A 22,797-nucleotide genomic window follows, 5' to 3' on the forward strand; every position below is an offset into this window, starting at 1 on the left:
ACTTATATATTACTACTAACTTTTAAAATTATCGTAGTAGTACTTAATTGCAAACTGGAGCAGTTGAAACCTTAGATCATACTACAAAGTTTAACTACATAGTTTGTTAAACTTTGTAAATCACAATTTGGTCGGCTAAGAAAATTCTACCTCCATTAGACTTGTTTAACTACAATCTTAATCATTAAAAGTTAGCTTCTATCTAGATTTTTAACACCCTTTTATCAAGGAAGTCATGAGGTAATTCTTAATCAAATAAACATATATAAAAAGTTGTTGGAAAATATGCGTTTAATTACTAGAAGTTAACATTAAGAAAATGCCAAATATAACATCACAAGATATTTTGATAGAAAATATTGATTTAAATTTACATAGTACATGTAGAACAAATTCATTGTTAGGTATATATACTCCCTCCATCCACGAATATGACGACTGTTCTTTCTATTTTAGTACATCCGTGAATATAAGTCCCGATTTATAATTACTATAAATGATAAAGATGTCTCACATTCCACTGACTCATTTCACTCGCATATCATAAAACTAATAAACACAAGTGTGACCCATATTCCATTAACTTTCCTCCAGGGGCGTATCTACCCTTTGTGTAGATGGGGCAATTGCCCCTCCTCACCCCCACAAATCCTTTTAAATTTTGGTACAAATTTCCAAATATATATCAACTTCTTCACTAAATGCCCCCTTATTATAATTTATAAAATTACCATAGATATAATTTTGCCCCCTTTGGCATGATTTTCTGGCTACGCCCCTGCTTTCCTCTACCCATTTTTTTTAACATTTTAAAAACTCGCATTGGAAAGAAATGAGACTCCTATTAGTGGAAGAGGGGATCATATATTTATATTTTTCAATGGGAGAGAAAAAGATCTTGGAAAAATGTCGGACAGGGGTAAGATGGTCTTTCTGTGATGCAAAACACAGACCACTTTTGAGCTTTGACACATCTCTCTCTGCATTTGCAAAATGGACTTGTCTTTCCAATATTAAAACGACGTCCAAAACTCACAACAAAAAATATCCATGATTTTTATGCTCAAATCTTCTGCTCAAGTGACGTCATCTTCCCGACCACTCCCTATTAAATGTGAGCTTCACTTGCTCTTCTTTTTCTGTAGACTTAAAATATATAGTTAATTGTTCATCCTTGTTTTTGTTTTTAACAGAGGAGGATGGGGCATGTATCAACAATTTTGAATGGTTTAATGAGAAGAAGGAGACGAGCAAAGCAGGATTGTGATAGAAATGGAAGAGACGCCGCAGATAGGATGGCCAGAGATGCCCGGAAAAATGAGGTGGTGTTGAGGAGCTCAGGCACTCTCAATTCCGCTTCTGTTTTCTCAAAGAGAGGCGACAAGCCCACCAACCAAGACCGCTGCATTGTTTGGGAGGTATCTATCTATCTATGTTATATGCATGGCAGTAATAGCATGATGATCTTGTTGAATTATAGGATTTTGGATGCCAACGTGACATGATCTTCTGTGGGATATTCGACGGCCACGGTCCCTGGGGCCATTTTGTGGCGAATCAAGTGAGAGAGGCGATGCCCTCCTCTCTCCTCTCCACTTGGCAACACACGCTAATTGCTCAAGCTTCCTCCGATAAAAACAAGCTTCATCACTTCAACATATGGAAACACTCGTATCTCAAGACATGCGCTGCTATCGATAAGGAGCTTCAGCACAATGGCAGCATCGATGCATTCTACAGCGGAACCACTGCCTTAACCATTGTTAAACAGGTACTCCTACTATATAATAATATCTTAAAACTCTTTATTAGCCTTGATTTAAAACTTGTTTTGTGAAATAGGGAGATGACATATTCATAGCCAACGTCGGGGACTGCCGCGCTGTGTTGGGAACTTACTCTGAGAGTGAGAGTAGTGGCAGCAAATTGGTGGCAGAGCAGCTCACGATTGACATGAAGCCTAACCTACCTCGTTAGTGTCCACTTAATTATGATCATTTCTCATAATCAGAATATTGCTGATTAATTACTTGACAGAGGAGGCTGCTCGGATTAGTGAGTGCAACGGGCGGGTGTACAGCATGGATGACGAATGCGGTGTGCCTAGGCTGTGGCTGCCACACGAGGAGTCCCCGGGGCTGGCCATATCCAGGGCCTTCGGGGACTACTGCGCTAAGGACTTTGGCCTCATTTCTGTGCCTCACATCACTCACAGGCGCATAACTACTCATGACCACTTTATTGTGCTCGCAACAGATGGGGTATTATCATGTATTGGTTTTAATTGATTGTTTATTTATTGGTTGATGAATCAACTGAATTAATGATTAATTGAAGGTTTGGGATGTTATATCGAATGAAGAAGCAGTGGAAATCGTAGTAGGAACAGAAAGGGAGAAATCTGGGAAGCGTTTGGTGGAGTGCGCTGCTCGTGCGTGGAAGCGGAAGAGAAAGGGGATCGCCATGGATGATATCTCTGCCATTGTACTTTTCCTCCATTCTAATTTCTAAGCTCACTCCAACATTTTCGTCTAACCTGTGTATTATGTACTATCTATCAATCTATATCCTACTTTAGTGATCTACTGAGTTTTATAAATATACCTAGCAAACAGTCACATTTTTTGGTTTTTGAGTGATAAATACTCCCTCAGTAACAAAATAAAAATTATCCAACCACGGTATATGTTCAACCAATCCTACACGGAATGAGTTTAACTTAATTCGTTTATATCTCCACATACAAAAAGATGTACTAATATCTTTGCTAGGGTGGTTGTCTATATTAAGCATTTTGATTCACAATATAAACCTGCAGCCATTATTTAGCATATGCAGGAAAAGAATCTAAATAACCTACAAGAAATTGTGGTAGATCTTGTTTATAGTAGATGACAGTGAGAAGATTGACCTGATTGAATTAGATTTATTTAAGAGTGTTACACATTTTGTAATTAAATGCAATCTTCAAATGTGTAACTAGTTCACATTTACCAAATGCATACTAGCATGCAAAACCAGAACTAGAGGAATTTACTTCTCGCATATTGTCCCATTTTTAGAATTTTGCTCCAAGAACGAATGTGATACAAATGCGAGAAGCTGTAGTTGCTTTAATTAATTTTTACTGATAAATGGAGTATATAAATTTGAGAAAAAAAAATCAAGAAATTATTATATGCCATACTAAGACATCCAGAGTGTCCACGGTGGTGGCGCTGCGGCGGATGGAGCGGAGCCGCAAACGCGGCGTGGAAGGGGCGGTTTACCGGTGACTGGTGCGGCGGTCCACTGCAGACAGCCGGTTGCGGCGGCGCCGGCAGTGTAAATTTTTTAATTTTATTTATTTATTTATTTTTTCTGATTTTATTTCTATAAAATATCTATTCTCAATTCATTTTTTTTTATTCTATTCCATTTTATTTATTTTTTTCAATTAATTTTATTCAAGTTCAATTAAAATATATCAACAATCGCTAAAATAAGTTAAAATATACTACTAATAATTGGTAAAATAAGGTGAGTCGTGAATGAGCATCCGCCGTGGACCATTTACAGTTAAATTTGATTGGATACTGAAATTCGAGTAGAGAACGATGCAGGAATAGCTTTTAATTTTTAGGACTCCACGCCCAACACAACCATCCATCTTCACCACTGCTCCATCCATCCACCCATAAATAAATTGAATTGAAACACAAACCATAATTAAATTGATCTTATGCTTCTTCTGAGTGGCGTTGCTCTTAAAAATCCACATATTTTTGTTGGGCAATGGCGTTGCGCGCAAAAGGCGAGATTTTCAAGGCTTTCACAGACGTTATTGGGGCTTGTTAAATTTATGTTGTTTGCTGTGATCGTTTTTTATTTTTATGTGAATTTGCTTGTAAATCATCATGTATTATACTGCACAAGACAGGTTTGGATGCAGTAGTGAATAGATTTTTAGACGCCACAGGTCTTTGAGGGCTTATGCTAGATGGTATTCTATTTGTGTGTGGGGGCATATTTCTATGCAGAATTTGGAGTTGCACTACTGAACCGGACACATTTTTAGGAAATTTCTGTTTTTGAATTAAAACGTTCAAATTAGACATCGTGTGTGCATTTTTTTGGTATGTGTGTGTATGTGTCAACGAGCTTTAATTCACGGGAAGTGGAATATTAGGTAGAGGGGCAAGGTCTTCTAGTTGAAATTGCTATACTAAAGATTGATTTAGTGAACTGATGGTAGTTCTTGATCTATTTCTAAGTATTGAAACTACTTTATGGTGTGCTTATTGCAAATTTCTTACTCCTCTTGCCTCAATACTTGGAAGTTGAAACTTGTAGCCTTGACACATTTAGATGAAGATAGCATGAACGTTTCCTGCTTTTCTCATAGCTAACAGATTTGGACACGAACCATTGGTTCTTTTCTGTTGCCCAAGATAATTGGCTTTGGGACCTCACCAGTTCAATCAGCAAGTTACTGAATAACACATATTTTTCTACCTCGGAGTGATAAGCTACTAGTATAATAATGCTATGCAAGTTCTGGCTCTTACACTTAGTTATGATTGTGTTACAGTTCTACAGAAGAAGGCAGAAAAGTTTGAACTTAAGAAATTGCAGGCTATTAAAGTAACTAAGGAAGGAGTATCTTCCCTTGACACCCTGCTTCAAGATGTTTATGTCAATCGGCGCCCAAAGCAAACTGATTATGAAGCTCGAAAAGATTTAATTCGCGTCTTCAATGAGATAGCAAAGGAACTTTATGGTAACCTCTCTGCCTTTATGGGATTTCATTGCCTTACAGCACTTCTTGAAAGGCCTTGATTTTGTTATCATTTGTGTTATTTTCTGGAAGAAGCCAGGGTTATGTATTCTCCTTTCAAATTGAACCATGAACTTGCTAGTGTAGTTCATATTATCTACTCGTTCTCTTTAAATATGTCATATGAATGTATATGAATTATGTTGATATTTCTTGTTAATGTTTGTCTTTTCAGGCACCTCAAAGGATATTCCCATAGTAGTGGAATTTGGTTCTTTTGTAATGGATCTTTTCAGCACTGCAAGTGATCTGGACCTCTCGGTAAATTTTAACACCGGTGGAGTTGATTTTCCACGTGAAAAGAAGATCCAGACTTTGAGAAAGTTTGCAAGAAAGCTGTACGCTATACAGAGTATAATTTCCAGTTCACATTTTTGCTTATTCTTACAATTTTAATATTTCATTGTATTTCGGAATATATATCTTGTTGACTTTGAAAGGAATATATTTCTTTCTAATTTAACCTTAAAAAGTAGAATACAGTTATCAAAGGACAACCAGTATTTACTTTTTTATTGCAAAACCAACTTGAAGGAACTTGAGTATCGTTGAACTTTACCAAGTTCAATTTGGATACATTTTTACATTTTCACACTTAAGTGGCCTTTTCCTGCCAAAACTATTCTTGTGTAAAATTCAAATAGTATGGGGCATATTTCTTCTTTAGGTATGGGGCATGTTTCCGGTGTCCTTCCTATCACTACTGCAAAGGTACCCATTCTGAAATGTGTTGACTGTGGAACTGGAGTTGAGTGTGATATATCAGTCGAAAATAGAGATGGGATTTCAAAATCAAAGATTATTTGGATGATCTCATCCATTGATGAAAGGTTTAAAAAGCTTAGCTTTTTGGTAAGACATCATCTCCAACTCTCTGTTAGTATGTTTTATTATGCCATTTACCATTTCAGCCTTTAGTTATCCATATTTGATCTTTACAGTGCGGACCATTCCATTTTTGTTTGCTATTTTTGGGTTGGACAATGTGATGGCAATTTCGTAGAAATGTGCCTTGTAATCTTATTATGGTAGATATGTATTTTTTTACTATGTCGAGTTCTGAATCCGCTCTTGATAATATTGACTGCAGACCTAAATTCTCACCAATCATTAGGGTCATCTCATATACCAGTTTAAATTGTGAAGGATCTTCTAGGTTTTCATGGAGCACTGCTAACAACTAAGACTCATATAGTCAGTTTGTACTCAGTTTATTAGTTTATTGTCTGTTGGCTACTTTTAGATCTTTTTATTGTTCATTGAAAATGAACTTCTGATATTTTGTTGCCAGTGCCACCCTAACACTTGCCTATTTCCCTGTTCAAAGTCCTGTGGGCTTGTGATGCCCTTCTGGCACTGGAATTGAATTATGTGGTGGTTGATTTGAAAGGCATGGTAATGAATTTGGTGCTACAGAAATGGATAAAAAGAATGAGAGGTGATGGGCCTGAAGGTGGTCATTGCGCTACACATGAAAATTATGCGTAATAAATAATTTCAAAGGATTAAGGAACGACTCTTGCTAGAGCTGATGTCTCCTTCAATATAGCTTGTCACAGTTGACTTTCCAATTCTAGTTTTAGAAGATCAATATTTATGCATTTTCTAGCCTTTCCTACAGAGAGTAACTGAGGATTGTTACAACTTACGTGTCATATTTTTGTTGTTCACTAATAAATTCTAATGAACATCAACTTATCTTCCTCACAGATGAAGAATTGGGCTAAAGCATACAACATCAACAGTTCAAAAGATAAAACCCTTAATTCTCTCTCCATAATTCTCTTGGTCGCATTTCATTTACAGGTATTGTTTTTTGGTGCACATTCCATGCCTGTATTATATCTGTCGTTGCAATTTGTCATGTTTCTTGCTTTATGGTTTGTTCTTATTGTCATTTTTCTTTTTCTTGTTGGTTTGGGGTTCAGTTGTTACAGACATACAAGCTAATGCCCTTTTGGGTCCATGCTTGGCCAGGACGTGTTTCTTAATATGTTTTCATTTTAAGGAAAAAGTATCAATTAAATCGGTTTTAGAGACGAACATTGAACATATACTGTAATAGACATGCCTTCAAATGACTATACACAGTATCAGATATATATATGCGGATACTTGTGAGACATAACTGCACATGTGCTCAGATAAAATAACATCAGTTGACAAACTCTGCCACTTAGTGTAGTAGTTTCTTATAAAAGAAAATAAAAATCTAAAAAGAATCTCCATCAAGTTCAGTGTGGATACATGTAAGTGGAAAACATAGCATCACCTTTCACAAGCACACTCAGTTCTTTAGCCAATATCTTATCCCCCTTTCATCTTTCCGTCTTTCTTTGATTCTTCTTCCTAACTTTTTATTCTCTTCTCTTTCTTCTTCTTCTTTTTTTTTCGTTAAACGCTTTTCAGTCAAAATTCTTAGATATCTGAGTTGTCAAGCCTATTGCAGGCTAACAATTAAAAAGGCAGACTAAGGAGAAGATGCGTTAAAACAATCTTATAGACTTGGTGGTTTATCAATATAATGGGACTGGTAGAAAAAGAATGATAAGGATCTTCAGTTTTTCATTTTTCGAGTTGGCTTTGGGCAATGTACCTGTGGGGCTGTGTAGGTTTGTAATGAAAGTGAACACTGGCTAACTATTTTCATTTTAAGTGAACTCAGCAAACTTAAAATGGTGCAAATATTAATTCCCAAAAAAAGTTGCCAAATTTTACTCGATATTTTTGTTTTAGACACATTATTTGTAGCAAAATAGATTTTCCTAATGAATTTATTAACCAGAAAAATGCTGTGAAATATAATCTTTCACTATTGCAGTGTTGGAAATCCCAATAAAACAAACTGTTGATCTTGAAAAATTATTCCATAATATTTTTCCAATCGTTGAAATTTGGGAGTGTCTATTTTGCTATGAAATAAAATAATGAGATTGTTATTAAACGTTTTATAAAGCTTGTTGAAAACCAAAATTGGGTCAAGTTAGGTACTTTTCTCAGCAACTAATCTCATGTTATTTAGAAGGCTGTTTTTCTCAAGAAAATGATTGCTAACTTTACGCCTGATTTATTTGTTAAGTTAGTATTTTTCTTGCTATATCATACTATAGATTAAACAATTACTGCTCTTTTGTTTGACACTGAGCTATGACTTTTGGCATTCCTTAACCGACGCCTCACTGCTGGTTTAGCTTCTCTTTTTGCCTGAAATGATCTTCAGGGGTTTCACCATTATTAATTTCCTTTGTCCTTTATAGTACAGTACATCTTTATATACTGAAGTTTATTCTGTCTTCCTTATTCCATGGTCTTCCTATTCCCACAGACTCGGACTCCTCCTATACTTCCTCCATTTTCTGCCATCTTCAAAGGTAGATATCCTGCACCGAACTAGTTTTTTTCACATTCATCAGAGTACAAGGTAGCCATAGCCTCCAGTGTCGTATTCTTGTCACCATCCGTATCTTCGGCATATATTTTCCTTGCATTATTGATTGCTTCACGTATGGCTAGTACCCCATGTCTCATTATCTAATATGGAATGTATTTCTCTTAGAAATGACACCCTCTTTCTGTCCACACTACAAAGGTGCGGGCACATGCTTCTAAATATTTGTTTTGAGTTTGAGTTATTCAAACTAAATATAAACATTAATATGAATAGAAGAATATGTCTCTTTTAATTTATTTGTATATATATTTAACTAAAAGCTAGTACCTTCTTTCCAATTGAAAATTGTGTTTTGGTCTAAATAAGTACTAGGAAAAAACTGTAAACATCAATATTACTTCGTTATGCTCTAGTTATTTATTTGCATATTGTAACATAATTACAACAAAAAATATCTTTTGGATGGATAATATAATTACCAAGATATTAGTTAGACAGAATATTATGCTTTAGTAATAACTTTTCAAGATTTTCAAAAAGTATTTATACTTAAAAATAATATTAGAGGAAATTACTAAAAGATAAACACATTAAGTTGAAGTGATTATTTAAATAAGAAAACCAATATCACTAAGATGTTGGATCTGTGGTACCCCTGGAGAAATAATGCTGGTGTTACTTAACCGTGTGTTTCCATATGTTCACATCCATGCCCTCATGTAATCCTGGAAATCCATGGGTATAACTTTTCTCATGTAATTTCTCCAGCAGTAGCATAAGACCACTCTTTAAAGGTTAGTTGCTTCTGAGTTTGTGTTTGGGGCTAAGTACATGACTAAATTGCTGCACAATTCAGTTTGGGAGCTGGTAATTGTCTTTAAGAATTGCTTAGTCGCGTCATGTGAATGTAAGTGCAACCTCGCTTTCTTTCATATTTAAGTGACCTTTAAATGGTTATCACGTAGATGGCACTGATCCCGCAACGGTTGAAAAATCAATTCCTAATTTTTTAAATTATGGGAAAAGAAATAAGGAATCTTTGGCTGAGCTCTTCATCACTCTACTTCTCAAGGTACTCAGTTACTTAACAATTTTAAGAGAAATGCCTATTTCTAATCCTTAAAACCCATTTTATATCATTTTATGAGGGGAGAGGATCAACAGTAATGGGTTTTGTTAAATTTGCAGTTATCTTCTGTTGAAATACTTTGGGCGAAAGGTCTCTGTGCAAGCACATGCACTGCTTCTTGGACATCCAAAACTTGGAATTCTAAAGTTTCCTGTATCAGTGTAATTACTATATCTACTCTTCTGTCTCAAAATTTGATGATCTTTGATGCAACATGACGAGTACCAGTTCCACAGGTAGAGGATTTTACTGATATATCCCAGAATGTGGCTCGGGCTGTTGGACCTGGAGAAGTGAAACAGATCTATAAATGTATAGAGATATCTATTCAACATCTCACCTCCTTCATGGGGGGTCAGATTGGACTACAACTCAAGGATCTTCTGTTTGGGGTTGATGGCATCCCTTTCTCAATTCCTAGAGGTATTGCGAATTTCAATATGACTACACAATTCCCTCATGTCCAATCTCATGGAAAAAGAATAGTAACTGGGAAACGAGAGAAAAAATCATTGCGTCCTTTCAATAAGAATAGTACAGCCCACATGAAAAGACAGTCAGGGAAGGGGAAGCAAGTAGAGCAAGCTGTGCTGGTTGAGACTTCGTTGGCAAAGAGGATGCGGACAGATGAAGGCTGGGCAGATGGAAATGCTGCAGTGGGATATGAAGCTAGAGGTGGTGGGGGTTGGGGAGTTTCTGAACAGAACAGATGGGGAGGCTGGGGAAGAGGAAATCAGCAACAGCAAAGCAGTTGGGGATGGGGAGCCGTTCAGCAGGGCGGTGGTTGGGGAGAAGGAAATCAGCAAAGCAGCGGGGGTTGGGATAAGGGAGCAATGCAGCAAGGCAGTGGTTGGGGAGAAGGAGATCAGCATGGAAGTCAGGGTTGGGAGGGTGGAATACGGCAGGGCGGTGGTTGGGGAGATGGAAACTACGTGGGTCGGGGTTGGGGTGGTGGAGGTTGGGAAAGAAGTGAGCAGGGAAATGTTGGAGGTTGGGGTTGGGGTTATCAGCATGGCTCAAACCTATGTTGATAGGCTGCTGCATCCATGTAAGAAAACTTGAGGATAATAAAGTTTTTTTTTCCATTGTTTTCTATTTCATGAGAATTTAGCTTAGTTATTATAACATAAAAGGAAGCTTTAAATGTAAGAAATCATAGTTTTAAAAAATCGAAAGCAAAAGCATTAGAAATGAAGAGCTGTTAATGTTTTGATAAAATCTTGGATCTTAATCCTTGTCTCCTCCAGTTTTGAAGTGGTGTTGGGGAGGTCATTGCTATAGCTTTTCCATAACACTTTTCATAAAGATGTTAAATTCAACAAACAAATTTAATGTCAGCCAATCAACAATATGAATTTCAGGTTTACAGCGAAGGAAATTTTTTTTAAAAAAAACAAGTACTCGGAATGAAAAAGAAAAATAACTTTAACCACCAAACACATAAAAAAGCATGCACGACTGGGCTTACATATGACCAATTATAGTAATATATTTTAAAAATACATAAAATTTGATTTTATAGTACTATACCAAATTCTTTATTTTGTAAGTGGACAACATAAACCCACCAAATAAACAATTATTATGTTATTGGACAACATAAACACTTTGGTTACCATGTGATCCTTTTATTTCTGGCTATTTCGAGTCTAGCTCGTTATACATGATTTCTAGTATATTTTCAAACTCAATAAGAATTTAAATTATGTAAAAGAAATTTATATACTTGCATGTGTAAAAGAAATTTCAAATAAAGATCATATGTTAATATTTTGTGCTACACTATCATATATTTTTGTTATATCTCGTAGTATCTGACTATTGAATGATCCACATCTAGTACTCTATCAAACACTAAAAGTAGAGGAATTAGAGCATTTTCAACCATTTCACTAAATTCAAACTCATTTTAGTGTAAATTTCACACTAAATATTGATTTTACTCCAATCATTTACACTAAACTCAAACTTAAAAGAATATTCTCTATATTATGCCTTTTTTACTCACAAAATTTGAAAAACTTTTAGGTATTGGTTTAGTGTAAACCCAAAGATAGGTATTTTTTTCTCAAAAACTAAAAATAAGATAGGTTTTTTAGTAATATTGGAACAAAATATCTATCTCATTTTAGGTTTTAGTGTACCCTTGGAGATGGTTTTAGAAAACCTTTCAAGCAAAGCAAAAAAAACAGAGAAAAGAGTAAAAAAATCATGAACTTTAAACTTGTATACAGTTGTCCATGAAATTCATTTATCTCCAAAATCAAAACTGACATGGCACGTCGAATTATTATCTACATGAATACACCGAACCGTCAACATCATTTTGAAATTCTTCAAAGATGTCATTTAATTCATTACATTTTTTATTTTTGAGTAAACTATATTTTTGGTTCATAGACTTTGCCATAATATCAAACGCCGCACTCATTCTTTAAAAATATGCTCGCACGTCATTGTACTTTGATGTAATATCGATGGAAGCACTTCTACATTTCATAACTTTTTTGCCCTTTTTGTATATTTTAGCATTAAGGGGCATTTTTATACTTTTGCATTTAGCTACTGTCATCTCATCTCACCTAAAGATCCAGAATAATTAATAAAATAATTTCCTCTTGTGTGTATGAGTTGACCAAAATGATAGAATGACAACGAGGATTTGAATCCTCCATAGTGTGTGATCTTTAAATTTATATTGTACGACTATTCATTTGTCCATAAAAAACCATTTCCTCAAAACCACTGGTAAATTGGTAATGCATTATTCATGCATACACATCTATATATAATATACCTATATTTTCCTCATTTGTGCACGTCTCACTCAAACATGGACACACTTGTTTTCTTCGTCGGCGTCATAGGTAATAACACCATCAAATCTCTATTAGTAATTCCTTTTTTCTTTCACTTTGGATTATGAATTTATTGACATATATATCTATTTGAACTTTACATTTCAGGGAATGTAATCTCAGTTCTTATGCTTCTTTCTCCGGGGTAATTAATCAGTTGAGTTACATATATAACTATATAGTACTATATGAATAGACCTAATAAATTGGTTGCAGGAAGACCTTTGTTCGAATAGTGAAGAAGAAGTCGACAGAGGAATTCGAGAGCCTTCCCTACATTTGCACGCTCCTCAACTGTGAGCTTTGGACTTACTATGGAATCATCAAGCCTGACAGCTATCTGGTTGCCAGCATCAATGGTTTTGGAGTCGTGGCCGAGATCATATACATCGCCTTGTTCCTCATCTTCGCCCCGCCTAACTCTAACAAACGCCTTAACACAGCATTACTTGTGGGAATACTGAATGTTGGATTTGCAGCATCAGCCTTTTTGGTAACGTACTATTTAGTTTTGGATGGAGACTTAAGGATTATTAGCATTGGATTCATAAGCTCAGCCCTTAACTTCATCATGTATGCTTCACCTCTTTCTGCCCTCGTAAGTTCATCACAATCTCAGATTAATCAATACAATCAACTTCTTCTATATACATTCCATCTTAATTTATTGATGCAGAAAACAGTGGTGACAACAAAGAGTGCGGAGTTTATGCCGTTTCTTCTCTCATTTTTTCTGTTCTTGAATGGTGGGATTTGGGCTTTCTACGCTTTTCTTATGCAAGACTGGTTTATTGGAGTAAGTCTTCTTTCTAGTATTTTTTTTCATCTTTAATTAATTATTAGAGTATATACTAACGTACACACAAATACATCTTCATGTGATAACTTAATCTACTACTACACCTTAATTAATTCGACGTGAACAACAAAGTTTGTATGAATTGTTTCATTCAAGTTGCGTGTTTAATATGGTTTATTATATACTCCATCCGTCCCCGATTAATTGGCACTCTTTGACCGGGCACGGGTTTTAAGAAATGTAAAGAAAAGTTGGTTGAAAAAGTTATGAGACCCATTTTTTTATATTAGTTTTACAATAAAATGTGAGTGAAGTGAGTTAATGCAATGTGAGACCTACTTATCATTTATGGTAAAAATGAAGTGTGGCAATTATTGAGGGACGGACCAAAATAGAAAAGAGTGACAATTAATCGGGGACGGCTGGGTAGCTAAGGTAGGTATTATATATTCTAAAACCTTAGCGAACAAGTTGAAAGTGTAACATATTTGAATTACATATAATCCAATCTTTGAACCCTCACAAAATGTAAGAGTAATTGTTTGATAGTTCGACACCATAAAAGCAAATTGTAATTAACAATGAGTGGTGCAATTTGTCCACTTGAATGAAATTGGCTTCTCCGTAGCATGATGGGGGTGCTGCATAAATTGCTGAGATTCTAACGTACTTATAACATCTGATTTTAAAAAAAACAATCATTTGTTGCGAATGAGGTATATTTTGTTTAAAAGAAATCACCAAAATTATAGTTTAATAATAGTTTATGATAAAACATAAATTATACAACTATTTAAATCCTAAACCAATCAAAATTATACTATCATTTTTAAAGCTCTTTGTGGAAAAAAAACAGTACTACTACCAAAATCAGTGGAGAGAGAAACCACAACTGATAATCGTTGTCTTCAACGACGATTATTCAGTCGAGATTTTTTCTTAAAGAAATCACTACCTATCACTTGTCGGCTTGTAAATATTTTGTTTTAATCTTATTAATATGACGTGGGAAAACATATTCATATTAAAATACAAAACTTCATTACTTTCTTTTTTCAACTAGAAAAAAAGTTATTTTTTGTTGACTTAGTATTAGTATATCTCTGCTAACATTAAGGGATACATAAAAGAGTGGTAAATGAGATAGATAAGATTCATATGATAAAATAAGATTGGATATTAATAAAAATATTATGAAATAAGATTGGATGTTAAGAAAAATATTATGAGGACGTTTTGTATGATGAATGAGTTAGATAACATTCATATAATAACATAAATTAAAATTATTTACTTTTGTGTGTGGATTGATTATGGTGTAGAATAACTAAAAAGATTATTAGTATGACTAAATTTTAACAAAGCATAATAAAATATATTGTGAATTGGGATGCTTAAATAATCCTTTAGGTAGATGCAATAATAATCCGATTAAATGATTACTTGCATACCTAGTTACCAAAATTTAAAGAATAAACTACAAAAATAGTACTTGGACTATACGTTTATCTCGCTAATTAATCATAGACTTTCAAAATATTCCAGACAACCCTGGACTAAGCGTTTATCTCAAAAAATTGTTCTTTTTCACTGTTTCGTGATGAAAATACCGGGGGGGGGGGAGGGGGGGGGTTGGGCAATTTGGTCTTTTTACATTTTAAATCTGATATTATTTCAGTGATGTACTAAATCTGATATTATTTCAAAATTATCATTCTTTTTTCCTTTTGCCATCATTTAACTTTGTTTCTTTATTTCAATATTAGATTTAATTTTATAAAATTAAATTTTAGATTTTGATTTTTAAAATTAAAACTAAGACGTCGTCGTACCTTAATGATTAATTATTAGACACTATCAAATATTGATTAAAACTATTAATTTGTTATTTAATACTAGTAATTTTAATAATTAAAAAAATTTATTGATATTTAAAAATCAAAATTTAAAATTTAATTTTATAAAATTAAATCTAATATTGAAATAAAGAAACAAAATGAAGGATGGCAAAAGGGAAGAAGAATGATAATTTTAAAATAATATCAGATTTAGTATCAGATTTAAAATGTAAAAAGACCAAATTGCCCAAACTCCCCAAAACCCCCCAAAAGAGCATTTTCGTCACGAAACAGTGAAAAATGACCATTTTCGAGATAAACGCTTAGTCCAGGGTTGTCTGAGGATATTTTGAAAGTCCAGAGTTCATTGGCGAGATAAACGCATAGTCCCAGGACTATTTTTATAGTTCACTCAAATTTAAATTAAATTAAATTTATCTAAAGTGATATGTCTATGTAAAATAAGATATATTTTTTTATCTCTCTAATGACGGGAAACCGATTTTTTTCCTAACAAATAACAATATTTCAAACATTTTTTTCTCTAACTCTTTTAGTTTATCAATCTCAGGGCTTAATTCACCCAAAATGCCATCAACTAGTACTTCATAAATTAGTAGGCCATCCCGCACATTAGCTAGCTGGTGAATGCAAAATTATTACAGGGACAATATATGGACCCATAACAGTCCGTAGACTTAAAATCCACCACTAGAACTATCACATCTTTGTTTTGTTGTTGTTCTTGAAATTGAGTGGTAGCACAGCTAGCATGATAAAAGACCTTTTTCAAAGAGAGAGCAATCATACAAGTACTATACTCCCTCAATTCAAAGAGAGAGCAATCATACAAGTACTATACTCCCTCAATTCGTCATTATCCCAGTTCACTTTTGCTATAAGAGCATCCCCATTCGTGCTTTTAGCTACTTTCAATTTGTCATTATCCCAGTTCACTTTTGCTATAAGAGCATCCCCATTCGTGCTTTTAGCTACTTTCAATTCGTCAGTATCCCAGTTCACTTTTGTTATAAGAGCATCCTCATCCGTGCTCTTAGCTAAGAGCACGGAGGTGGACCCGGACCCACTTTTACTCCTTGTCCTTAGCTAAGAGCACAACACTCACATCCGTGCTCTTAGCTAAGGACAAGCTTAAGGGTCCCACCATTCTATTATTCAATTTAAATAAAAACATTTCCACAATATTAAAATGCATTAAAAATACCCGGAATAATATTACAAATTATATAATAATTAAAAATTATATAATTAAAATCCTAAAAATTAAAAATTACATAATTAAAATACTAAAAATTAAAAATTACATAATTAAAATCCTAAAAATTAAAAATTACATAATTAAAATCCATAAAATTAAAAAGACCCACTACTCGTTGCCGAATTTCGCCCAAATGTGATTGATTAGATCTTTTTGTAGCTCAGCGTGGGCTCTTGTATCGCGCATTGTGTGTCTTCTTTCGATCCTTTCACCGTTGTATGCACACCTCGGCGTGGGGGAGACCTCGCGGTTGAGCTTCCGGCTTCATCCTTGTCGTAAAAGTTAGCCGCCCTCGGTCCTTCGTCAGCTATAATCATGTTGTGCAAGATAATGCACGTGTACATTATGTCGGCGATATTCTTAACGTATCAAAGCCGAGAAGGGGACTTCACAATGTTGAATCGGCCTTGAAGGACACCAAAAGCTCTTTCGACGTCTTTCCGAGCAGACTCTTGACGCTGCGCAAAAAGAATCCGTCTCGGCTCTTGTGGATTGCTGAACGACTTCACGAAAGTCGACCACCTTGGGTAGATACCATCGGCGAGATAGTAACCCATGTGGTATGCATTTCCGTTGACGGTGAAGTCGATCGCCGGTGCTACACCATTCAAAACATCATCGAAGAGTGGTGAAGAATATAACACGTTCAAGTCATTGTTGGATCCGGCAACACCGAAATATGCATGCCAAATCCATAGGCGGTAGTCGGCGACCGCTTCAAGGATAAGCGTTGGGCCGCCGCCTTTGTGGCTGCTTATGAATTGCCACCTCCAAGCAGTCGGGCAATTCTTCCACTTCCAATGCATGCAGTCAATGCTGCCTAGCATACCGGGAAAACCGTGGACTGTTTTGTGAAGACGAAGCAACCGTTGACAATCGTCGGTAGTGGGTGCCCGAAGGAATTCCTCGCCAAAAGCAGAACAAACGCTGTTGCAAAAATTCTTGAGGCATAGGATTCCAGTTGACTCACCGACATGCAAATACTCGTCGAATAGGTCAGCCGTTTGCCCAGTAGCAAGTTGTCGGATGACACAAGTACACTTTTGCAACGCCGTGAGACTTTGCCGACCGATTGCGTCTGCATCTTCTTGAAAGTATTCAACGCGGGTGAACAATGTGTTGACAATACGCATAAACAACCGTTTTGACATGGAAAAACGGCGCCGAAAGTAATCTTCTGGATACCGCGGCTGGTCGGAAAAATAGTCGGCAACGAGCCTTTCATGGGCTCCCTCTCGATCACGAGGGATGTAGCGACGTTTTGCTCTAGTTGGTTGAGGAGGAGGGGCGTGGGTATTGGCGGCGACATAGGCTTCATAGGCGGCACGATATTGTTCATAATATTCTTGTTCTTCGCGCTCCGCTTCCGCAATGAGATTGGTGAAATCCATTTTTGAATTTTTTAGAGAGAGTTTGGGTGAGAGGAAGATGTAGATGATTTAGTATGAAAAAGTATGAATGAGAGATAATTTGATGTGAAAAGTGGATGATGAATGTGTGTATTTATAGATGATTTTGGGATTAAAAAAAAATCACAAAAATCCAAAAAAAACGTCCATAAACAGATCTATTTTTTGGGAATCCAAAAATATATTTTTTTAATTTTTTGGTATTATTTTGAATTATTTATGAATTTAAAAAAAAAAAAAGAAAATTCGAATTTGTAAGAAGACGCCACCACGTAAGGCTGCTCAGCGGCACGGACGTGCTCTTAGCTAAGAGCAGCGCTGTGCCGCTGGCACGGACGGACGAGCTCGTGCTCAGCGGCACGGACGGACAGCCCACCGCTGCGGATGCTCTAAGTGAAAGATAGACTCTACTTTTCACCAACTCATTTCACCACTTTTATATAAAAATGAACCCCACATTCTACCATTTTTTCTCACCCACTTTTTTTATATTTTTTAAAATTTGTGTCAAACTCAAATAGGACTCCTAATGGTGGACTAAAGTAGTACTATTTTGGAAGCATATGTGGTTTTTTCAAAGAAAAAAATTCTAATGCATCATATTAGGGGTGGCAAAATGGGTAGCAAGTAATGTGTAATTCTCATTTTGACCCGCTACCCGTCGAGTATCAGGTACCCATTACCCAACGATGACGGAAAACGAGACGGGATCGGGTAGTGTGTTTCAGAGGTTTGCGGGTAGCGGGCATACCGCACAGGTATACCCATTAATCCCGATAATACCCGATTATATTAGTTTTAGTCATATACCATCTTTTAATACTTTATAGAATCTAAGAATTCTAATAGTTCTTTTGAAACATTTTTATACTCCAACGAACATACAATTGATAATTCACCGGAACTAGCTGAAGAGTATCCCCTACTTTTATTCTCAATCTATTCAAAGCTTACCATCGATATTAATATAGTAAATTAGAGAACATTGTCGGATATTAAGGTTTTCAAATTTTCTATGTGTTTGGAGTCGGGTTCGGGTACCCACAATGTCGGGTACGGGATACCCAACACAGTTATCGGATAATCCCAGTACATTGCGGGGCGGATATTAGGACAATAAATTTGGCAAAAATCAGGTACGAATATCCGATTTGTCGGGTGCGGCTACATCATATGGACAAACAAAGTTGGGCCTGCAATTGTAGTATCATTATCCAGGTTATTCAAGGTCAACCATTTTGTTGACACTTAAATTTGAAATTAAATATGATAAAAGTCGTCCACATTCAAAATATTAATAAGTGGCGTATTGATATTTTTAGAGAAGTGTACTTTGTAGTACACCATGTATATCACCATATTGTGATTATAGGCTTTTTGCATTTATTCTATTAATCCATCCTTTCTAGTTATGGTGGGTATTAATTGAATCACTTTCTCTTCACAGAAAAATAGAATCGAATTTATGAATCTCTCTCTTTGTGAAATATGAAGGTTCCAAATTCAATTGGATTTGTGTTGGGAGCTCTGCAGCTGCTGCTTTATGCCATTTACAGAAACCCAACAAATTCAGATAAAATTTCTCAAACAGAGTCCCTCCTTCCACGTTCTTCCAACTGTTGACTTGCACCTCATATCTCTAAGTTCTTATAATTTTTATTGTATGATGAAATTATAGAGTCCTTTTCCAATTTGTGTACTATATTTTGCTATCTATCTATACATGTTTTTGTGATTGTAAGACCGAGCATATACCAACAAAGACAGTATATTCTTATTTGATTGAAGAAATTTTATTTTGTGGGGGCAGGCATCATTTTTAAAAACAATCATTATGAGTTGATTAGAGGCAAAATTGAAAGGGAAAATAAAGTTCACCACTGGTATTTAACACTAAATACAGAAAATGTATATACTACTATTTAAACAAAAACCATCACAGTTTAAGAGAACATAAACTTGCTGTTGCTGCATTGATGATAATCAGACTACCAAACAAAGAGCCCATAGCTGAAGTCAGATTGGATGTACAAATGATGCTAGAAATCACATTAATAGTTTGAATAAGTTGTAGCTACCCAAATGTAAACAAACACAATGCTTTCTTTAAATATCCCAAACCTAAGAGGGTTCTAATCCATAAAGGGGATACAGCTTGCTTCTCCAGTTTACACATCTCTTTTGCCTGCTAATCCTTTGCTAATGGATTCTCCTCAACTTCCCAGCTTCCAAGTTTTCTAAGCTATGAGTATCAAACATTCTCTACAAGACAGCTTATGAACAAAGAAATGCAAGCCACCCATTCACTGAAACAAACTTGTAAATGCACTTCGTTGTGCATCAGGACGCTCCAATTTTAGGGGGCTGCCAATCAAGATGCCAAATAGAAATTATCAAAATTTAAACCTTCAAGACCAATTTTGGGGAGAATAGTAGGAAGAAGAGGAATCATCGTACCTTTTTCAAAGGCACCTTTGGATTGACGAACGAGGGTTTCAATATCTCAAAGGAACATACTAGCGATTCATCCACACTTAAAAGTGCACCAACGTTGTCAAACTCTCCACCATAATTTGGAGCCGAGAATATGGTAACTAGTCTTCTTTTGGCAAAGAATTCATACCCATCCTCCACCACCTGCATTTAGCATGTGGTAAATCTTCATTCCAAAACAGCAGCATGACACAACAATTCTAAGCTATACGTTAAGCTTCCAGTGGCTATCAAATCAATGATCTAGTATTGAGACATTAGCCAAACACTCAACAAGATCCAAAGAAAAGAGAATAAGCATTAAGATCCAATTATGAGCACATGTACATATTTGTAATAATAGGCAAACCACGATGTTCCATTGCATATCTTTCAACTGAGATCTACCGTCCATCTCACACTCCAACTAACAGATACTATATCCGTCTCTTCAAAATAAAAAATATTTCCATTTTGGCCTATCTTTAAAAATTAGACACTTCCTATTTTAAGAACTTTTTTTCTCTAATGAGGTGAGACCCATTCTTCACTAACAATACTTCAATCACTTTTTCTTTTTATATGTCTCTTACTTACCAATTGTGCATTAACACCCGTGTAGTTTCAAAAGTTTCTATTTTTATAAGACGGAGGTAGTATAAGAATCATGAGAAAAAGAGCCTGAAAGTTAAAGAAGATAGTCCTATACCTGATGGCCACGGCAAATGAGGTCCAAATCATTTTTTTGCAAGAATTCTGCAACCACATCTGCCCCAAAAACGCATGAGACACCTCTATCACTATCGGTCCAACCACGTATCCTAGGATCAGGATCAGACCAAAGCAAATCACAGAGGAGACCACTATCTGGAATGTCAGTCGGTCTAGTGATCTCATTAATCTGGTCCAATTTTTTGAGCTCAGGAGAAAGTCCCCCATGCATGCAAAGTATCTTTTCATCTATGACGGCAGAGACAGGCAAGCAATTAAAGCACTCGGTAAATATCTTCCAGAGCCGAACATTGAACCGCCTCTTACATTCATCATAAAATCCATAAATACGGTTGATCTTGGCATCTTCATGGTTTCCCCTTAAAAGGTAGACACTATCTGGATACCTAACCTTGTAAGCCAGCAGTAAGCATATTGTTTCCAAACTCTGCTTACCTCGATCAACATAATCTCCTAGAAATAGGTAATTTGCAAGAGGAGGGTACCCACCAAACTCGAAGAGCCTTAATAGGTCCTGGTACTGGCCATGTATGTCTCCTGTAAGAGAGCTATTTCATTTATCAGCACAAAGCAAAGGTGAGAAGCAATGAGCAACAATTAATGTGGCAACTGTAAGAACATAATGATTTATGAGTGCACTGCTAATATTATTCAAGAACTAAGAGTGACAATGTGACATACACATATTGCACAAGAGGAAGGCTTAAACATGGAGAGCTACATTAACCAAGTTGCCTAAAGCAGCCTGTACTATAGGGAGTTATACCAGGGTTTAATTTGTAGTTACAGTGAGACCAAAGACGAGCAATACTCTGAAAAGGTCATTCCTTGACACTAACACATTGGCGTCAGCGATGTCCCACTTCTGTGGAGCTCCATCTCCCAGTAGAATAGGGCCTACTAGCGATAGCAAGTTTACATTTATTCTAGTTTTACAAAGAAAATTAATGTGTGTATACCGCTGGTGATTAACTCATATCCTCCTAAATCCAATGTAAGAGATCACAGTAACGTAATCATGGGACTTACTTCAAAACATTTTTTTAACTTGATTTACTCCCAACCTAGGCTATGGATAGGCAAATCAACATTACAGGCTCACATAGATCCACAGACTGATACAGACCTCACGAGACTTAACCTGCTAAAAGAAGTCGAATCTAGTTATTGATGAATTAGCATCTGATTTTTTCCACAACTTATATGCACTTGATGATTTAGTGATCTTATAAATTGCAAAGTGATTAGCAGTTGTACCAACATCCTCAAGAGTCAAGACCATTAACCATGTAGAAGCTGACAAGGAAACAAACTTGAATCTTTATAACTGCATATAAATTAATCCCAAATCATCATGATAACCAGCAATAGCTAGTCAATGAATTTCTGTAAGAAACTAAATTACCTTAAATTAGCGTTTCATTACTTAAAAAGCTAGGTCATACAATTGATCCACACTCCGTTCAGCATGCCAATCAAAAATATAAACAAAGTCAGCATTAATGAATTTCATCAAGCACCAAAAACCCCAAAATTCCACTGTCAAAAATTCGGGCGACCTAAACTGAATTCCAATGCCACGTATGTGCAAAATTTGATCATATAGAATGGGCGAAAAAACAGGAAAAGAGAGAGAGAGACCGCAGATCCTAATAGGGGAGCGGAGTTGGAGGAGGTTGGGCTCGGAGATGAAAATTTGGCGAGCGTTGACGCAGAGCTGGCGGATCTCGGCCTCCGAAAGCTGCACCTGTTTCCCTCCTTTGCCTTCCAACAGCCGGCGTATTATGTCATCCAACACCCCCTTATCCATATTTCCTTCAATTGTCATCATTTTTGGTGTCTTTTCTTAGAATTGGATGCAATTTCACTCAGATAGGCGCAGGAAAGAAAAGGGTTATCATCAAAATTTCAAATTGAAGGAGTATGAGGGAGAGAGGAATTGGTTTGATGCATAATCGATGAATATGATATTGTTAGGTCAATTTGGGCATTGACATATTCGTCTGATTGATGAGTGCTCTACCAGATTCTCTAATTTTGCAATTTCATTTTTTAAGCGCGTCTCCTTTTCATT

The 22,797-nt window shown here is 35.8% G+C and overlaps 4 protein-coding genes across 7 annotated transcripts; 3 read left to right on the forward strand and 1 right to left on the reverse strand.

Moving 5' to 3' along the window:
* Window positions 1–973: 973 nt before the first annotated feature.
* Window positions 974–2,585, forward strand: LOC125204174 (putative protein phosphatase 2C 34). Its single transcript, XM_048102747.2, has 6 exons — window positions 974–1,114; window positions 1,194–1,418; window positions 1,481–1,771; window positions 1,843–1,972; window positions 2,038–2,261; window positions 2,338–2,585. Exons 2-6 carry the CDS (start codon window positions 1,200–1,202, stop codon window positions 2,509–2,511), a joined length of 1,038 nt encoding a protein of 345 aa, XP_047958704.1. The 5' UTR covers window positions 974–1,114; window positions 1,194–1,199; the 3' UTR covers window positions 2,512–2,585.
* Window positions 2,586–3,561: 976 nt separating this feature from the next.
* Window positions 3,562–10,431, forward strand: LOC125207093 (protein HESO1-like). Of its 2 annotated transcripts, none has more exons than XM_048106302.2 (9): window positions 3,562–3,793; window positions 4,615–4,759; window positions 4,992–5,168; window positions 5,484–5,668; window positions 6,527–6,622; window positions 8,142–8,187; window positions 9,173–9,279; window positions 9,396–9,497; window positions 9,573–10,431. In XM_048106302.2, the coding sequence occupies exons 1-9, from the start codon at window positions 3,722–3,724 to the stop codon at window positions 10,365–10,367; spliced, it is 1,725 nt and encodes a 574-aa protein (XP_047962259.1). In that variant the 5' UTR covers window positions 3,562–3,721; the 3' UTR covers window positions 10,368–10,431. The 2 variants fall into 2 exon arrangements, with proteins under 2 accessions (XP_047962259.1, XP_047962260.1); XM_048106303.2 differs by having other exon boundaries at window positions 3,563–3,793; window positions 4,571–4,759.
* Window positions 10,432–12,071: 1,640 nt separating this feature from the next.
* Window positions 12,072–19,326, forward strand: LOC125204956 (bidirectional sugar transporter SWEET16-like). Of its 3 annotated transcripts, XR_016132457.1 has the most exons (6): window positions 12,072–12,203; window positions 12,303–12,339; window positions 12,411–12,792; window positions 12,871–12,990; window positions 18,192–18,277; window positions 19,014–19,149. XR_016132457.1 is itself a non-coding variant. In XM_048103729.1 (5 exons), exons 1-5 carry the CDS (start codon window positions 12,107–12,109, stop codon window positions 19,140–19,142), a joined length of 765 nt encoding a protein of 254 aa, XP_047959686.1. In that variant the 5' UTR covers window positions 12,072–12,106; the 3' UTR covers window positions 19,143–19,326. The 3 variants fall into 3 exon arrangements, 2 of the variants coding, with proteins under 2 accessions (XP_047959686.1, XP_047959687.1); XM_048103729.1 differs by lacking the exon at window positions 18,192–18,277 and having other exon boundaries at window positions 19,014–19,326; XM_048103730.2 differs by lacking the exon at window positions 18,192–18,277 and having other exon boundaries at window positions 18,967–19,085.
* A 135-nt stretch (window positions 19,327–19,461) lies between these two features.
* Window positions 19,462–22,758, reverse strand: LOC125206024 (serine/threonine-protein phosphatase PP1 isozyme 9-like). The gene is made up of 4 exons (XM_048105289.2): window positions 22,365–22,758; window positions 20,701–21,260; window positions 19,977–20,156; window positions 19,462–19,883 (listed from the first exon to the last, which is right to left on the reverse strand). Exons 1-4 carry the CDS (start codon window positions 22,552–22,554, stop codon window positions 19,860–19,862), a joined length of 954 nt encoding a protein of 317 aa, XP_047961246.1. The 5' UTR covers window positions 22,555–22,758; the 3' UTR covers window positions 19,462–19,859.
* Window positions 22,759–22,797: the final 39 nt, after the last annotated feature.

The sequence above is a fragment of the Salvia hispanica genome, chromosome 6 (genome assembly GCF_029641045.1).
Source record: "Salvia hispanica isolate PSC_SH4W2 chromosome 6, Shi_PSC_v1, whole genome shotgun sequence".
NCBI classification, from domain to species: Eukaryota; Viridiplantae; Streptophyta; class Magnoliopsida; order Lamiales; family Lamiaceae; genus Salvia; species Salvia hispanica.

Bases quoted from the DNA above. Each gene is read 5' to 3' on its own strand.
- LOC125204174 (XM_048102747.2), top strand. From the start codon at position 1,200: ATGGGGCATGTATCAACAATTTTGAATGGTTTAATGAGAAGAAGGAGA. The intron at 1,772-1,842 runs GTACTCCTACTA...TTTGTGAAATAG, and splicing joins CCTTAACCATTGTTAAACAG to GGAGATGACATATTCATAGC. The intron at 1,973-2,037 runs GTTAGTGTCCAC...ATTACTTGACAG, and splicing joins CATGAAGCCTAACCTACCTC to AGGAGGCTGCTCGGATTAGT.
- LOC125207093 (XM_048106302.2), top strand. From the start codon at position 3,722: ATGCTTCTTCTGAGTGGCGTTGCTCTTAAAAATCCACATATTTTTGTT. The intron at 4,760-4,991 runs GTAACCTCTCTG...TTGTCTTTTCAG, and splicing joins GATAGCAAAGGAACTTTATG to GCACCTCAAAGGATATTCCC. The intron at 8,188-9,172 runs GTAGATATCCTG...GTTATCACGTAG, and splicing joins ATTTTCTGCCATCTTCAAAG to ATGGCACTGATCCCGCAACG.
- LOC125204956 (XM_048103729.1), top strand. From the start codon at position 12,107: ATGCATACACATCTATATATAATATACCTATATTTTCCTCATTTGTGC. The intron at 12,340-12,410 runs GTAATTAATCAG...AATTGGTTGCAG, and splicing joins CTTATGCTTCTTTCTCCGGG to GAAGACCTTTGTTCGAATAG. The intron at 12,793-12,870 runs GTAAGTTCATCA...TTATTGATGCAG, and splicing joins CTTCACCTCTTTCTGCCCTC to AAAACAGTGGTGACAACAAA.
- LOC125206024 (XM_048105289.2), bottom strand. From the start codon at position 22,554: ATGATGACAATTGAAGGAAATATGGATAAGGGGGTGTTGGATGACATA. The intron at 21,261-22,364 runs GTCTCTCTCTCT...GCTCTCTTACAG, and splicing joins CTCCCCTATTAGGATCTGCG to GAGACATACATGGCCAGTAC. The intron at 19,884-19,976 runs GTACGATGATTC...CTTGATTGGCAG, and splicing joins CAAAGGTGCCTTTGAAAAAG to CCCCCTAAAATTGGAGCGTC.